We start from the raw sequence: 18,126 nt of genomic DNA, 5'->3' as shown, positions 1-18,126 counted from the left end.
TCAACGTCTTGTCATCATATCATAAGCGGAAACAAGCATAGCAAGAACAAGTCAATCCAACAAAGGACATTTTACACCTTACTCGAGTACAGCATACATTTATAATCAAGTCTCGTACATTAGAGTGACAACATTTGAATCAACAACTTCAGAAGAATACATAATCACCTTCCCTTTCTCATTCGTACACCTTTGACGGAGGGCTTGGCTGTTTATATTATTCATTCTTTAACTTCTATTTCTTTACATCCCTTTTTACTTTCGATCAACTTTGCTTGTCTTAGACCATCAGCAGGTGATTCTTAACTTTTACTAGCCTAATTTTTGTAGCACTGCTATTTTTTTTCTTCCATCCTTTCGAATACACACGGGTCCAATCAACCCCGCACATCAAGAAAGGCATTTCTCATAATTAAAGCATTTCCTTTCCCCTCCTTTGTGTTCAAAGACATTGTTAATAAAGGTGAGTTATATATTCCTTTGCCACCCTTTGTTTATTCATGATATCTTGCACTCCCTTTTAAACGTTAATCATCGTCCATGGTATATTGTGCGGTGTAGAGATTCTATTTTAGGTATTCCCTTTGGTTTCATATCAACTGGGTGAATCCATAATAGTGGTCAGTGCGCGCTGTATTTCGCTAGTCTTGGCAAAACAGAACCAAAACATCTACCTCCCCTGATTCATTTCACATGTCCAATCACCTATATATTATTTACTCCTTTCTTCCCTTCATGTATTTATCACTCATCCACTTTTCATCGTTATATTCATTTTTATCTTTATTAATCTGCCAGTCGAAACTAATATTCTTTCCTTTTTACAAATACAGATTAGCAATTTCCCAATCCTTTGTTCATTGGCCGATCGATAATTAGATTATCGACTGGTCTAGTCATCCTTTCTTAGTCTACCCTGCCACCTAATCTCGTGGTCACGGCACATACATTACATTACATTCATTCAAACCTGCGATCCATCATCTAACAACATGTCACCCTCAGAACCTTCACACCCAGCCTACACGGCAGTTCCAAATCCGGGAACCTCTTCACCTACTGTAGGCGAATTTCCTTCACCTGATCCCAATTATAGAGAAGGTTCCTATTTATCACCAGATCCAGAGACATCAAATTTATTCGGTAGACCAGGATCAGAATACATGCCTGCACCATCAATAATGACTCGAGATTCAACCTATTCAAGTTTACCAGGTACACCACCATTAAGAGGAGATGAGAGAAAATCATGGGGAAGTAATGTCGGCTTAGCTGCTGCTGCTTCAAGTGTAGCGGGCGCTGAAGTAAGTACACTCTCTCCGTTTATCATGTTCCGACCCATACTATCATATATTGATACTTTATACACCTTAGACACGAAGGCCAGGTAGTGCTGCTCGAGCCCCATCAAACCTAGCACATTCCTCTCTTGGCTGGAACAACACAAACAATGATAGATTATCTGTCTCTGATGAAGATGAAGAGCAAGGTCATATTACACCTGCTGTAGCTGGTATCGGTGCTGCCGAGATACAGAATGAGAAACCTAGGTGGGCAGAAGTCGGCGCCGAACAGCCTTCAAAGAAGAAAAACAGGAAATTGATTTATGGTGGTATATGTCTTGGTCTGTTAGCATTGATTGCTCTCGGTGTCGGTCTTGGTGTAGGGTGGGTCAACTTCCGCCTCCTCAACTAGTCTTCCGCTTACAAATTTCTGTAGCCTCACTCGTAACAAGTCGACCACCGACGGATCTTCCTCGTCATCAGAAGGCAACAAGGCCGATGAGACAAATAATAAATCTCAAACCGGTACTGCTACCGCCCACCATACATCTGCTGCTCCTTCTGCCACTCCTACAAGCGGTACACAGGGATCTTTGATCACACTCGCAGATGGGTCAACCGTAACGTATGACAATCCATTCGGAGGTGAATGGCATTGGGATGAAGCAAATCCTTTCAACGTAAGCCTTAAAGTCTTTCTCTTGCGGGTGTTGCTGACTTCTTTTTTACTTTTTTAGAGTTCCGCTAGACCCAATTCTTGGACACCTAGACTTAATGAACAATGGGATTATGCTACGAACAGAATTTACGGTGTTAATCTCGGTGGTTGGCTCAATACTGGTAAGCCAACAGCTCATTACTATCATTGCCAGTCCTTCCGCTGACGGACGATGCAGAACCCTTCATCGTTCCTGCCTTGTACGAAAAATACGCTTCTGTCAACGGACAAACCGCCATCGATGAATACACTTTGAGTCAGAACATGGGTAGTAATTTGACAGCTGCTATGACTGAACATTACGAAACCTTCATTACCGAGAAAGATTTCATTGAGATCGCTTCAGCTGGTCTGAACTGGATCAGACTTCCAATGGCTTTCTGGGCCATCGAAACTTGGCCAGGAGAACCTTATCTTGAAAGGGTGTCTTGGGCCTATGTGCTCAAAGCTTTACAATGGGCTAGAAAATATGGTATCAGAGTGAACTTGGACTTGCACAACGTTCCAGGATCTGAAAGTGAGTTAAACATGTGTAGCATATCAATGTATGCTAACCAACTTGACCCGCAGACGGATGGAACCACTCTGGTCGACAAGGTACCCCTAATTGGTTGAACGGTCCCATGGGTCTTGCCAACGCTCAACGATCTTTAGACTATATCAGAACCCTTGCCCAATTCATTGCTCAATCACAGTTTACTGATGTCGTGCAAATGTTTGGTTTCATTAATGAGCCTAATGGAAATGCTCTTGGTCAAGGCCCAATCGGGTCTTTCTACATCGAAGCCCACAACATCATCCGAGACATCACAGGTATCGGAGCTGGCCACGGTCCTCAGCTTTCCATCCACGATTCTTTCCTTGGTATCAAGAATTGGTACAATTTCGCCCCCGGTATGGATCGAGTAGCTTTAGATCAACACAACTATATGGTTTTCCAAGATCAACCCACTGGTACTCTTGACGATCTCAAAGTAAAACCTTGTCAATGGTGGGCTTCATCAACCAACACTACCTTCCAATCATACGGTCCTGTTAACACTGGTGAATGGTCTGCTGCTTGGAACGATTGTGGTCAATGGGTCAACAACGTCGGCTCTGGTTCTCGTTACGACGGTACATACGATGGATACGCAAATAAAGCTACTGGATCGTGTGATTACTGGAATGATTATACTCAATGGAATCAATCTACCATCGCCGCTCTTAACCACTTCGTTCTCGGTAGTATGGATGCTTTCCAAGATTACTTCTTCTGGACATGGAAAATCGGAAATTCAACTGGCAGTATTCCCCAACCAAATCCTTTCTGGAACTATCAACTCGGTTTACAACACGGTTGGATTCCTAAAGACCCTCGACAAGCTGCCGGTACCTGCCAAGGTGACGGTGTAACCATGAACCCATTCAATGGTAAATTCTCCAACCCAGCCGTTACCGGTGGCGCAGGTGCAGGTACAATCGCTGCTGCCGATTCCTCATCTTTCCCTTGGCCACCTAGGTCACTCACTAATATCGCCGCTGGTGATATGGACGCTATCTATCAATACACTCAAACCGGTGACGTGATAACAATGCCTGCACCTACCTTCACCAGTCCCGGTTCAACCGAAACCATTGATGCTGGTAATGGATGGGCAAACCCAAGTGCCGATAACAGAAAAGCTTATGCCACGATATCTGGGTGAGTAGTTGCGGTCGTTTTTCATCCTTGACTGGACTTGGGAAAGTAATGGTAACTGATATTCGATTTCTCGTAGATGTTCTTACGCACCTGAATACAGTGCAGCATCATTAGGTGTGCCAGCCGATGCATGTGGAGCAGGTTTAACTCAACCAACCAAACGATCAGTAATAACGGAAAACAAAAGAGCTGCTTATCCCGCCCCTACGACACCGCCAAGTAGACGATAAGACGAAGACTTACGACGTGTCAACCAAAGTAGAAGGCAGCGATTAGAGATGCGTTAACGTGTATGATAATTATTTATAGTTATATGGACTTTTTTTCTTTTTTTATCTTTTCAGTACAATCAATTCCCAAATCAAACCAATAATGTTTCAATCAAAACAACAATCATTCATAAATACCCCGTTTAATTCTCTCAACAATCATAGCATGTTTCTTTTTGCTACTCTATTTCATGTTTCTCTTCAAACGAGTCGCTTCAAGTATGGACATTATGTGAATCTGTTACTAGTTCAATAATCAGTTATTTGTGAACTGGGTTTCTTTTACTTTATGTAGAAAATCATCATCATTTCATAGGAAATTGTTATGCAGACTTTTACGCAAGTTAACCTATCTTCGGAATTGCAGATTGTTCAATATGACAGTAACAAGTGCTGACACCAAAGGCTCATGTCAGACAGCGATGATGTCTTGAGCGCAGGACGACAAGAATTTAGTTTGTTGGCTTTTCAGATACAAAAGTAGGATTACGAATATATTGTCAATTCCATGGTTGATGTAGATTGATGTGGATTGTACTGATTTACATATTGATTTAAGGTTTGGATTTACTGGTTGACTCACTAGTCTCTGGTGGTGCTGATGATGACATGAATTCAATCAAGATCAATCAACTTACTACTCGCTACAATTGTACAATGTCATTTTCCCATGGGTTTCAGCATAATCATCTTTTCTATTTCTCTTCCTTTTCCTTCTTTCTACCACCACCTATCATCTTCTCCTGTTATCACATATTATTAAATTGTTATATAAACCTCTTTATCACCTTACTATAGTCCTTATACCATATTCCTTTCTTCCACCCTTCCGCTTCTTTTTATGTTCTTAATTTGCCTAAATGATATTTGAACTCCAAACGACTTATTACCAATACCATTATATTGATTCTACACTTTGTCAAATTACTTTTTCTCATGATAGTCGTATAGATCATTCAAGTTCTTTTCCCCTTGACTCAGATCGTGTTAGATTATCATCTTTACCAAATATTCCTCGAACCTGTTTAATGTGTCATTTCAATATCGTTTATAATACAAATCAAAATCAAAATCAAGATAGAAATCAAACTTTTACTTTAATTTCAAAGAAAATTATCATTTATTCGGATTTATTCTTTTCTTTATAAACCCAAAGATAATTATATACCGTTTTCTGCGTAAAGGTATACTCTAGTATATCATGTCATCAAATTCAGAGAATGATCATCCCCATCCTCAACTTCCCGATTCTTCTTCTCCTTCCTCTTCACCGCCTCGCACACCTCCTAGAGTCTCCGAACAAACCCTCACATACCAATCACCCGAGATCCTCACTACGAGTACAAGTACATTTCCAGGTCAATCAAGAATGATTTCTCAATCTGAAGATCAACAATTACATCAAGGTCAATCAGAAGGCTCAATGGCAGGTATAGACATAATCGTTAATATACCTCATGATGCTGGTAATGCTTCTTCTCAAGAGACAATCCAACCTTCTACTACATCTGCATCAGTAGGTACAATTAGAAGTAAATCAACAGATTCATCTGTATCACACAAAAGGAAACTATCCGAGCAAGTCAGAAATGAAATACCTTCTTCTTCTTCCTCCCTGGTTCAGGAAGCTTCTGTTGAACAATCATCTTCAGCCAGACGAAGTCAACGTAAAGAAAGAGAAGTAATGGAATCACATGAGCAAGATGAAGAAAAAAATGAACAACAAGAACAAGATGATGATGAAGCAGGTGAAGAACAGATCATTTCGATCAAATCAGCTTCGGACTCCAACATCAGTACACCTGCTCCAGAAGAGGTCGAGATTGAAGGACCGATAAGAAGAATGCAAATGCATTATCCTTCAGCCCCAATGAAAAGAGCTAGAAGAGAATCTAGGATAGTTACATTCTTTGATGTTCCAGAAAGCTTCAGAAAAGCCAAATTTGAGTCTGATAAGCAAGACTTGAGAAAAATTTCTTTACCTAAATGGAGAGGTAAGTTTTCACTAAATTTTAGTCAAACTTCTGATAGCTTACACCTAACCACAGTGGCTTCTGGCGTACAGTGCATTCAAGCACCTACAGGCCAAATGACATGGGTTGATCCTTTCGTTTCCCCACATTTGCCTCGAGCTCTGATATCGGATATCGGTATTCCACCTGACTGTTCTATCGAAGATTTCATTGCTGCTCGAGTGGGTTTGTTTCGCTTCGAAATGTTGGCCGATGATCTGAAATCAGGTGAATTACTACCTGATGATCTTGGTTGGTTCGAAAGAAGAATGGCTTTCAGAGTAATCACCATGCAAGAGCGATGCGAAGCTCGGACTTTATTTCCAACTAAACCGGTAAGTTATTCCACTTTAACAATTCTTGTAACCAGAGTTGACGCCGTATACATCATATGCAGGATCAAACAATTTTCCCAGCTAGAAAGTTCAGCGACATACCTATGGACGAAGTAGGAGCTTACGACATTAGAGCACCCATGAAATGGTCAAGACCTACCTTACACGTAATTTTCGACATTATGGCCGCTCAACAAAGTTTCTACAACAAACGTTCGTACGGCTTCGAATTTGGTAAAATGCTCCCTTTCGCACCAACCGCACTTGAGCCACACGTCATCTCACTCATAGCTACTCAACCATTGCTCACCGAGTTTAACAACCTGTATCTCGATATCGCTGGTCTTCTTGACTGCGGTTCGATTGCCGACGTTTACAGAGGAACTATTCATACCTGTCCACCGGGAAAGAGCTTCCAAGTTGGCGATTTACCTGAACAGCCAGTAATAGTTAAAGTTTTCTGTCCGGAAGCCTTTGATCATGACTCAACATATGACTTCGCCACACGTCATGCTAAACAGCAAATGATCAATGAAGTAGTATCCTATAAATCAAATTTAGCTTCCCTTCAACATGAATTGGTGCCCTGCTTCTATGGTTCATGGGAATGGACTGGACATCTTAGGAAGAATGCTGAAACTGAAGAAATGACTTTCAAACCTTATAAAGTCTATATTGAAATTCTGGAAGATGTTGGATTATCAATCCACCAACGTGCCGGTGTGCTTTCGCATAATCATAAGTGAGTATATGAGTATTGATTTTTTATGATGGTTCTTTTCCATCTTACACGTAATTTTTAGCTAACTTGGACGTTGTTGCTACTGCTATCCGTTATAGATTGGCAATATTGAATGCCTATATCCAACTCCATTCTTGTAAAATGAAACATGGTGTACTTGATGCCAAGAACATAAGAATCATCATTAACGCTAACCGTAATTCAGCTCACGATTATGGAATTGGATTGATTGATTTTTCTCATGCCATTCCCACTAGATATATCACAGAATGCTGGGATGAAATTGAAGCTTTACAGCAATTATTAGAACTTGATTGGAATAGCGTTTACGGGTTGATTCATAAGTTGATCGAGGAACACGAGATTCCAGGTTATAATGATGGTGTAGGAAGACCAGCTTCCGTATACGATGAATAGGAATATTTGGGGTTCAAAGCCATCGACTGTGCGTGTAATTTTTGTGTTTCCGTATTGCGTTTGTTATTATCTTGTTATACTTTGTACTTGTTCAATATATTGAAACGTTTCTTGGCCAATACCGTATGTCATACCTTATGTGACTTGTTAGATCTACTATATATTTTACTTATACTGCATCGCTCGATCTGATCTCTATATATATATATATAGGTTGAACGCGACTTGGATTATCACGTGATAAGCTGTGGGATGGACGCGACTGACTAATGTTCTGGTGAAATTACCCTATTTAACGTGTCATTGGCGTCACTCTTTCCTCGTAATAGTAGTAAAAAATGAACGAGCCACCATACACGTCTAATAGGAGATTTGGTCATGTCTAAAGCTCTCTCTCTCCCTGGATATTCATTTTATTTCCTATTTCTCAATTTTGTCACATTAACTCTTCAGTCTGAACATTACTGTTAGATCGCGTAAAAGGTATACTCTTACTCTACATACAGTATATCGTATCTTGTACATACATTACACTTACTTTTCCATCATTCCTTGCATATATACAAATGGTCTTATAATAATAATATCTCCAACACTCAATTGCTAGACACGCGATCATCAGGTGAAGTGAGGGAATCTAGTCAAATTTCATCGTGAACAGTGTGTAAGGAAAACCCTTAGAATACTTCAACCTTCATATATACTATCCTTCAACATCTCGACTCTCATCTTATCATTAAACATTCTAGTATATCAATCAAAATGAGTAGTTCATCATCATCTTTAGCACCTAATAAGATTCATTCTTTACCTGGTAAGTACCTTTTGGTGATTCACGCGACCTTCCTTTTTCGCTTTATATACTATATTATGTCATACTGATGATGGAGGCTAGTCCGCGTATCATATCATCTTCCTTCAACTTCACAAATCTTCTCAACATTATTTCAAACTCCTCAACAAGTTTATGTACATCCTAATACAGCTGCTGCGTCAACGAGTAAAAATGGTGTATTGGAAGAAGAAGCCTGGGGTTCAATTTACCTCAAAACTGTTATTATGGGTGTTTTGATGGCTAGGTAAGTTTTTTCCCTTCTTTCCATTCCTGCCCCTCTTTCCTCTTTTCCTCTCCGTGTTGCCAACTAACATATTGCACGTATGATAGCCCCGAATTACATCCATCTCATCCAAATACACCAGATCTATCATTATATGTATTAGATCCTCGTGAAACATATTTACGTCGTTCTAGAGCTACTGGTCCATCATCATCTTTTATTCCTCAATCACGTAATCATCAACATCAACATCAACATCAACATCATGGATCTTCACCTTCATCAGATTATGCATCTTCGCCCAATCTATCATATGGTATGACTCGATCACAATCACAGCAATCATCTTCAGTACATGAAGTATGGACAGGTAAAGGTTTAGTTTCATGGGCATTAGATGAACCAGGACAAGGAAAAAATCTGATCACTGGTAGATTGATACGTTCCAATGATTTTTCAAATATAAATACCCCCAAACAGTTTCAGGAAGGTTCTATGAACGCGTTGGAAGCTTTAATGATGTCTAACTCAAACAAAGGATCAAATGAAGAATCTTGGGGAATAGAAATTTTCGTTGGACTTAAGTCAGGGCTAAACACCACTCTAGGTAGTCAACATAATAAAGTTTCAAACTCGATGATGATCGACGGAAGACCAGATGCTTTAAGAAGATCGTCAACCACTTCATCAACTGAAACTCAATTTTCAACTCATTCTTACTCGAATAATGCACATGCTTCTACGTCAAATATCAATCATTTCCAAAAACCTCCTGTTCATACTTTACCTAAAAAACATGAACAACCACCACCTCGTCGTCCTCATTTACCTACACCTCCATCTTCTTCAGCCCATTCCCATACGCATTCACACCAGCACCAACCACTTGTACCTACTCGTACAGTCAGCGCGAGCAAAAATGCCGCAGCGAAACCAACGGAAAAACAACCTGCAAAACCAGGAAGAAAGAGGAAAACAAGAAATTCTTCTATTGCTTCAACAGGCAATTCGCGTAATTCACTCAGTAATATCGATACGAATTCTGAATCATTACAAAGAACCAATCCAACAAATAATCCACCACATCATACGTTACCTCAATCCATTCTTGCCAGGTCCTCCGTTCCTCCCTCTTCCGATGCAGTCGAACCTCCTTTCCCTACCGATATACCCGCTGGGTTGTTCGCTAGACCAGAATCATTAACTCGAGAACAAGCTCAAAGGTTACTAGCTTCACCAGCTTTCTTAAGTATGCTTGAAAAGCTAACTGGAGCACCAGTAGATACAGTTGCAGCTGCTAAAAGATCAAGAGAAAATGATGATGATCAATCGACTGAGAATCAAAGTCAGAATAATAAGAAACAGAAACTTTCTTCTTCTTCATCTAATCCAAATTTGTCGGCATCAGGAAATGGAAATAAAGGATCTGGAACAACATCGTCAAACGATTCATCTTCTAATGATTCTTCACATAACGCTTTCGTCTGTTGGAATTGTGGTAGAATCAAATCTGCTGTATGGAGAACTAAAGTTATGGAAGGTGGTATATCTGTCAGAGTCTGTAATGGTAAGTCTATCTTTTTTACAATATACAATTGTCGGTCTTAGATAAGCTGATAAATATTCATCCTTCATATAGCTTGTGGTCTTTACTGGAATCAAAAAGGATCTATGAGACCACCTACATTATGGGGTGATGTAGATGATGATCCAAAAGATAGACCAAGGAAAGAAAAACGAGGTGGAGCAGGAGGAAGTCGACAATCATCTCAAGCACCAATGTCTGAACCTGACATACCAGCCGTAAGGATTGATAAACCTATAATCAAAACCAACAATAGTGACAATAGTAACGGATTCAAAAGAACTTTATCATCTGTTGTTGAAGAAGATGCTAAACGTATTCAAGCATCAAATTCTCATCATTATCATCACCAACGACATAATATAGGAAAACAACCATTACCAAGATCAGGCTTGAATCAAACTTCAAAACCTGTGCCAATGTCATCACCACCAAGAGGTTCGACATCAGCTACTAAATCTTTAAGGAACCCTCATCAAGTTGGAGCAGGAGTAGCAGCTTCTTCACCTATTAGATGGAATTCTCAACAACTACCACAACATCATCAACAACATAATATACCTAAATCAGATAATTTCCACACTGACCCGGTTGAATCACCTGTAACAGCAGCTAGGATAGCTTATGGTAAATTACAATCGCAAATGTCTTCTGGTAAGAAGAATACTCTAGATATGCCTTTAAGCGACGATAATCCTGAAGAACAAAAGACCACTTCAATAACAACTTCAAACCAAAATCAACAGATAAATTGGGGAACCGATTTATCAGCGTTTTTCAATACTGAAGGATTTTCAATGCCTTCTTTGCAAGATAAAACACATGGAATTTCACCTGATATTGGACCACCAACAGAATTTCAAAAATCTTTATCCGCTGAAGCAATAAGATCTAGAAAGCGAGATGAAGATCATATAATGACTGATCAATCGACTGGTGAGGAAGATGATGTATTATCACAATTATTCAATAGAACTTCATCATCTTCATCTGTTGGTGTATCTCCAATACATCCATTTGATTTTTCAGCTTTACCACCTTCTTCACCACCTTTATCAATTTCTTCAAGATCTGAATTACCACATTCTGCTTTACTATTAAGTAGTCCAGATGTTGATATCGATGATAATAACAGCCCTTCAGATTCTGGTTTAACACCAAATGACAATAAAAGTAAAAATGGTTATTCACCATTAATGGAAATAAATCAAAATCATAACAATAACCAAAATCAAAGGATCATTAACGGTACTCCAGGTAAAAGTGGTTTAAGAAATTCTTTTACTGTTAACAACAGTAACAATGAGAATGCTAATTTAGGTTCTGAAGATTTTCAAAGAATGTTCAATAATCTTAACAATAATAATCAAAATGATAATACTACATCAAATTTACAAAATATCAATAATAATAATAATAATCAAAATGAAAGTTTCGACATGTTGAATGAAATTTTTGGTAAATTAGATAACTCTTCATTGAACAATCAAATTCAAAATCAAAATCAAAATCAAATCCAAAACCTACAACAGAATCAACCTACAAGTTCAGTTGGTCAAGCTGATGAATTGATTGGAGGAGATAATTCTAATGTTGATTTATTTGCAATGATTGAGAATAACTCTTTTGCTTAGAAATTATTGTGACTAGGTGACTATGCTTTCACCATGGGGACTATACCAAAATACCGATAACGATACTTTGACAGCTTCTTTTTTTTTTATATTTTATATACCCTTATCCATTACAAGTCACCTGTATTTTTTACCATTCAATATGATAAATCATTCAAGTACCCTACATTTCTATTTTTTTTCGGTTTTTCGTATCTAGTTAAATCTGTTGTTTCATGTTTTCATCATAAATTGTTGCTTTTGCGCATTTTCTACATCATTTCCAGGCATTTTAGTCAGTTATATTTATCGTTTACTGTACTGTGAAAATTGTTGCTTGTTCGATTAAATACCAAGTACATGCATTCTTCATTATGATCAATCACTTGTCGATAATTTGACTCATTACCAACTTTGAAAATGACTATCTTTTCTAGTGATTCTGATATACGAGACGCAAGGAACAAGTGATGCAGGATAAATAACAACAAATAATGCATGAATGAACTAAAACTACAATAACTTGATGATGGAATGATGGAATGATGGTGAGTGGGATTACAAAAATAAAACAAATAAAATGATCTTGTGATTGAAAATAGGAGGATTGAAAAGGTCCCATCTAACGTCTTCTTTCTAATTTCCATTTCCATAATTTCGATTGTAATCTAGTTCTTTCACCATTTTTATTTTCTGGTGCTGTATCATCTTCCACAAATCCAGATTCTCTAATTTTTTTAGCAGATCCTCCTTTACCCATTAATCCTTTTGTCATTTCTAATTTTGATTCTGCTTGACGTAATAATTTAATTCTTCCTAAATAGGCTGATAATAAAGTTAAATTTTCCATACGATGTTCCTATGAAAAGTAAATTGTATACTTGGTTAGCTTACAGTAAAAAAAAATCGCATAGTAAGGTAGTACGATCTTTCATTCTCTAATATCTTAAATCGAACAAAACTCAAACTCAAACTCAAATGATTTGCCAAAATCAACTTACTCTAGCTTGTTCCGCTATTGTTTCTTCATCAATATCCGCTTTTATAAGTTCAATGACTTTTTGTTTGTTCTTCTTTTTCAATTGAATTGGTTCTGCCCAACCTAGATCAACTACTTCTTCATCTGCTATAGCATCATCTTCTATTGAGGGCGAGCTTGATTCACCATATTTCTCAACTTTGATAATTCATAATATCAAAATCAGCATACATCGACTTTGAAATCTGGTGAGCCACACACTTACATTCCTCTTTATCATCAGCAAAAATTACATGACCCTCAGCAGGTGCTTTACCTTTACCTTTACCTTTTTTTCGACTTGTTGATGATAAAGAAAGTTCTTGAGGTTTTATTATTATACCCATTTCTGCTAATTTTTCAACTTCAGCTAATTCTGCTACTGCATCCCATTCTGATTCTATATCTGCACTTAAACTATTACTCGGACCTGCTAATGATGAACTGACTTCTAATTCGGCTTTGAGGTTACGTATTTTCTAGAGGGGTAAGATTATTACTTGAAGTCAGCTTGTCAATCTATGAGATGTGATTTCATAAATCACAGAGATAGAACCAACTGGACACTTTGTTTGTGATATCGCAACACAATGGAGAAACAACAAAAACTGAAGCGAAAATCAACTCAAAACTCACTTTTTCATCTTTTGCAATTTGAATTCTTAAATAACCTAAATCTTGAGTTTTTAATAATTTAACTAAATCCGTATCTAAAGATTTATTTCCTCTATCTGCAATTGCGATACCATTTTTAGTTTGATTTTTAATCATACCGAAATAAAATTCATCTTTATTTTTAAATGCAGCTTTTTCTCTTAATTTTTTAATTCTATCTTGTTTTGATTTATAATCTCTTGCTCTATGTACATAATCTTTATGTTTTTCTAATAATCCCATACGTGCTCTATGTGTTGGTTGTGATCTTTCTTTATGATTACGCCTTGCCATGGCGTCTATCACCCAAGAACATCATCAGTATTTGCCATCTTCAAGAAACAGTCGAATGATATGACTTACTCTTTAATGATGAGTTGACCATTTTGACTATATATTTTTCACCTTTGATCTTTGGTTTAACTCCAAGCGCTTTGTATATCTTATGCGATGTTTCAACTGTAATGATCAAGTTAGAGATTGACTATTAACATAACATGTAACAACAAAATCAACATGGGACATCAACATTCAACTTTTTGCGGACCATGGATGATTACCTTAAATCGGTTACCCATTTATCACATAGTATCAATGTTTCGGAATTAATTGCATTTACGGTTAAAAAAAGTTGATATCCTTGCTATTCCTGCTATTCTTGCTTCAACATTCGGATGCCGATCCTATTTGTACTACATTTCATCTTTGATGTTATCGATACTACCTCTTTGCGTACATATCTAACACTGCTCATATAGTATAGTACGACAGGCATATCAACGCCTCAAACCGACACCTCGACTTTGTCAAGTCTTAAATCGCCAAAATGGCAGTCCGAGAAGGCCTCGGAATAGCGAGGTCAATCGTTCTGACCATACCGCGTATATGGCCAACTTCATCACGTTCTTTTACCCCTCGACAGAAATCAACCACTTCGACATTAAGACTATTATCAACAAATATAGGATGTAGTAGAACAAGGCTACAACCATCTTCACCATCATCCTCATTGTCACCATACATTTTACCCTTACCTTTCTCACTATCTCAGAGATCGACTTTCACACAAATACGGTTCAATTCCAATAATTCAAAGATAGACAATTCTCGATCAAGTAGCGTCGAACAATCCTCAGAAGAAAATCAGGATAAAGAGAACAGTAAAGCACCTTCACCAATACCTATACATCCTTTAGCCCCTATAGCACCACCATCAGCAACAGCAGAAATAACGCCTACTTCTTCATCTGAAAAAGGAGGGAAAGATGCAAAACCAGATGCAGCATCAATCTTAAAATTATTATCTTTAGCAAAACCACAATGGCCATTATTAACTATCGGTGTAACTTGTTTATCAATTTCAACAGCAGTCAATTTATCAATACCCTGGGTTATAGGTAGAATTATAGATTTTTTCACTCCAGGTTCAGAAGCTACTTTATTATTAGGTTTACCATTGGAACAAGCTACAGGAGCTTTAGCGGTAGTTTTGTTAATTGGTGCAGCAGCTAATTCAGGTAGAAGTATAGCGCTTAGATTAGCTGGTCAGAGGACTGTCGCGTCTATCAGGTAAGTTACAGACGTGCGGAACTTGAATAGTCATGGTTGGGATAGCTAATAAAATTCGCTGAACTATCAAATGATTACGTAGAAACCAAACATACGGAAAATATCTAGCTTTACCACCATCACATATTGAAACTGCTGGAGTTGGAGATGCTTTATCTAGATTAGGACAAGATACATCAATTGTTGGACAAAGTTTATCTGAAAATTTAGGTGAAGGATTAAAAGCCATATTAGGTGCTGGTGCCGGTATAGGTGCAATGTATTTGATTTCACCTACATTAACATTTGTGATGTTATGTATTATACCACCTATAGCAGTTGGAACTTTCTTTTATGGTAGATTTATTAGAAAATTGTCTTTAAAAACTCAAGAAGCAATGGGTGGTATGTCAAAATTAGCTGAAGAAAGATTATCTGCACATAGAACTATAACTGCATCAAATACACAAAATTCAGAAAAACAACTTTATGCATCAAAAGTTAATGGTGTTTATAAATTACAAAAAAGAGAAACTTATGCAAATGGTATTTTTCAAGGTGCAAATGAAGTTGCAGGTGATATTGGTATGATAGGTCTTTTAATTTATGGTGGTGTTTTAGTTAAAAGAGGTGAAATTACTGTTGGTGATATGACTTCTTTATTTATTTACGTCAATTGGATTGAATGGAGTTTAAACACATTAGCTGGATTCTTCACTGGATTAATGAAAGGTGTTGGTGCATCACAACGTATAATTGGATTACATGCTTTACCACCACCTATACCTTTGGGTGAAGGTGAAAATTTAATCAAATCAAGAAGTGGATCAATCGAATTAAGAAATGTAAATTTTGCATATCCATCTAGACCTGATGCAAAAGTATTAAATGGATTGAATTTAAGAATTGACAAAGGTGAAAGAATTGCTTTAGTTGGTGGAAGTGGTTCAGGTAAATCATCAATTCAATTATTATTATTAAGATTTTATGATCCAACTTCAGGATCAGTGGTATTTGACAATCAAGATATAAAATCATTTGTACCTGAATCATGGAGATCAAGAATTGGTATAGTACCTCAAGATCCAATTTTATTTGGTGGAACAATTGAACAAAATATCGCTTATGGTCATAGTCACGCTACAAGAGAAGATATCAAACGTGCTGCAAGAGTTGCTCATTGTGATTTTATTGAAAGTCTACCACAAGGTTATGATACAATAATCAATAAGAACAGTTTATCTGGTGGTCAAAGACAACGTATAGCTATTGCTAGAGCACTTGTCGGCAATCCATCAGTATTGTTGATGGACGAAGCTACGTCTGCCCTCGATTCCGAATCTGAAAGAGCAGTCAATGCTGCTCTCAACGATCTTTTCGCCAATTCCGATATAACCGTCATCCTTATCGCTCATAGATTATCGTCAATCGCTTCAGCAGATAGAGTTGTCTTACTTGAAGGTGGTGCTGTAGCGGAAGATGGATCATATCATGATTTGATTACTAGAAGACATGGGAAATTCAGGAAAATGGTAGATGGTCAATTAGCTAAAATCGAAATTGGTGAACCTACTCAATTAGAACAATCATCTCCTTCCGATCACGAATCTCAACAAGAACAGAAAGCAGCTATAAACGCTTCATCTTCATCCTCTACACCACGAATCCAAGCACCCAATGCCTCTACTGCCTCATCAAAAGAAAGAGCAGCTATAAAAACCTCATCGAATAATTCTCAACGTCGTCAAAATCACACTTCAGCACTTCAACGTCCATTTTTCACTGCTCAACCTGCACCATACTCACCCCCATTCAAAACAGTCTACGGAGCTGCCAACGCCCCTGTCCCTGCCCTACCAGACCTGCCCATCCCAAATGTTACAGCTCCAGCAGCCCCTTTACCAGCCTACCGACCACTCACCCCACTCAACTTGAAACGATTGTTGACAGTGTACTCCCAACTATCCAAGCGTAACTTAACTGTCTTGATGACACTTACCGCAACAACTGGACTTGCTTTATCACCCTTGCCATTATCGATCCCATTGTTATTCAACCTTACTATCGGAACACTTTTGACTTCAGCAGCTGCCAATACATTCAATCAAATCCTCGAAATTCCTATAGATGCTCAAACACCTAGAACACGAGTTAGACCATTATGTATGCGAAAAATCACACCTTTCCACGCATTCATGTTTGGTTTAACCTGTACTATATTAGGCGGTACAATCTTATGGTATGGATGTAATCCCACAACAGCAGCTTTAGGTATCGGTAATTTGATACTTTATGCTGGAATTTATACACCAATGAAGAGATTTTCAGTATCTAATACATGGATTGGAGCCGTTGTTGGAGCTATAACTCCTTTAATGGGATGGACAGCTACAGGAGGATCATTATGGCCAAATTCAGAACAACCAATGATATTCCATTTACCATTTTCATCAACACCTATAAATGTCAAAGAAGATATTTTACCCAATCCATTAACACCATTATGTCTGTTTTTATTATTATTCTCATGGCAGTTCCCACATTTTAATGCTTTATCACATATGATTAGACCTTTTTACGCTTTATCAGGATATCCAATGTTATCCGTTTTATCACCTAGATTAAATGCTTTAGTTTCTTTAAGACATTCAATATTGTTAATTCCTTTTACATCAATATTAGCACCATTATCTGGATCAGTAGATTGGTCTTTTTTGTTGACTTCAGCAATACCAAATTATATTTTCACAAAAGATTCTTGGAATTTTTATAAAGTTACAACTGAACAAACAGCGAAAAAACTATTTTTTACATCCTTATGGTATCTTCCAGTAGTCCTAGGTCTAATGTTAATTCATAAAAATTTAGCTGGTTGGTTATCAAGTTTAACTGGAAGTAAACCTGGAACACAAGAAGAGGAAAGGATAATATAGTAGCTGTATGAGAGTATGGTCGATTACATGGTCTGGAAGGATTAATGTCAAAAAAAACGAAGAAAGAAGGGGGACTCGAAAACAATCTTGTATAATCATATATAGTATACATACATATACACATTCTCTTTTCTACAAATATATAGCATTGCATGAAAATCACATAAATATCGGTCAACACACTAGCAATACTCTACTGTACATTTTTTTCTCATTCTGCGTTTCCCTTGGGTGCTGGTGACTAAATGAGCTTGTAC

At 37.7% G+C, this 18,126-nt stretch overlaps 5 protein-coding genes across 5 annotated transcripts; 4 read left to right on the top strand and 1 right to left on the bottom strand.

Moving 5' to 3' along the window:
* Positions 1-992: 992 nt before the first annotated feature.
* L201_004035 (uncharacterized protein) lies at positions 993-3,915 on the top strand (the record flags this gene model as incomplete). The annotated part of the gene is made up of 7 exons (XM_066219783.1): positions 993-1,304; positions 1,375-1,667; positions 1,720-1,963; positions 2,021-2,123; positions 2,180-2,518; positions 2,572-3,685; positions 3,762-3,915. The coding sequence occupies 7 exons, from the start codon at positions 993-995 to the stop codon at positions 3,913-3,915; spliced, it is 2,559 nt and encodes an 852-aa protein (XP_066075880.1).
* Positions 3,916-5,155: 1,240 nt separating this feature from the next.
* Positions 5,156-7,460, top strand: L201_004034 (uncharacterized protein; the record flags this gene model as incomplete). The annotated part of the gene is made up of 4 exons (XM_066219782.1): positions 5,156-5,948; positions 6,003-6,301; positions 6,364-7,043; positions 7,142-7,460. The coding sequence occupies 4 exons, from the start codon at positions 5,156-5,158 to the stop codon at positions 7,458-7,460; spliced, it is 2,091 nt and encodes a 696-aa protein (XP_066075879.1).
* A 762-nt stretch (positions 7,461-8,222) lies between these two features.
* L201_004033 (uncharacterized protein) lies at positions 8,223-11,737 on the top strand (the record flags this gene model as incomplete). Its single annotated transcript, XM_066219781.1, has 4 exons — positions 8,223-8,274; positions 8,356-8,539; positions 8,626-10,085; positions 10,158-11,737. 4 exons carry the CDS (start codon positions 8,223-8,225, stop codon positions 11,735-11,737), a joined length of 3,276 nt encoding a protein of 1,091 aa, XP_066075878.1.
* Positions 11,738-12,338: 601 nt separating this feature from the next.
* Positions 12,339-13,682, bottom strand: L201_004032 (uncharacterized protein; the record flags this gene model as incomplete). The annotated part of the gene is made up of 4 exons (XM_066219780.1): positions 12,339-12,575; positions 12,718-12,893; positions 12,961-13,213; positions 13,371-13,682. The coding sequence occupies 4 exons, from the start codon at positions 13,680-13,682 to the stop codon at positions 12,339-12,341; spliced, it is 978 nt and encodes a 325-aa protein (XP_066075877.1).
* A 532-nt stretch (positions 13,683-14,214) lies between these two features.
* L201_004031 (protoheme IX farnesyltransferase) lies at positions 14,215-17,869 on the top strand (the record flags this gene model as incomplete). Its single annotated transcript, XM_066219779.1, has 2 exons — positions 14,215-14,957; positions 15,040-17,869. The coding sequence occupies 2 exons, from the start codon at positions 14,215-14,217 to the stop codon at positions 17,867-17,869; spliced, it is 3,573 nt and encodes a 1,190-aa protein (XP_066075876.1).
* Between the last annotated feature and the right edge of the window lie 257 nt (positions 17,870-18,126).

This window comes from Kwoniella dendrophila, chromosome 5 (genome assembly GCF_036810415.1).
Source record: "Kwoniella dendrophila CBS 6074 chromosome 5, complete sequence".
In the NCBI taxonomy this organism is placed as follows: Eukaryota; Fungi; Basidiomycota; class Tremellomycetes; order Tremellales; family Cryptococcaceae; genus Kwoniella; species Kwoniella dendrophila.
The sequence above is the reverse complement of the archived record's forward strand: the minus strand, read 5'-3'. Positions and strand labels throughout refer to the sequence as shown.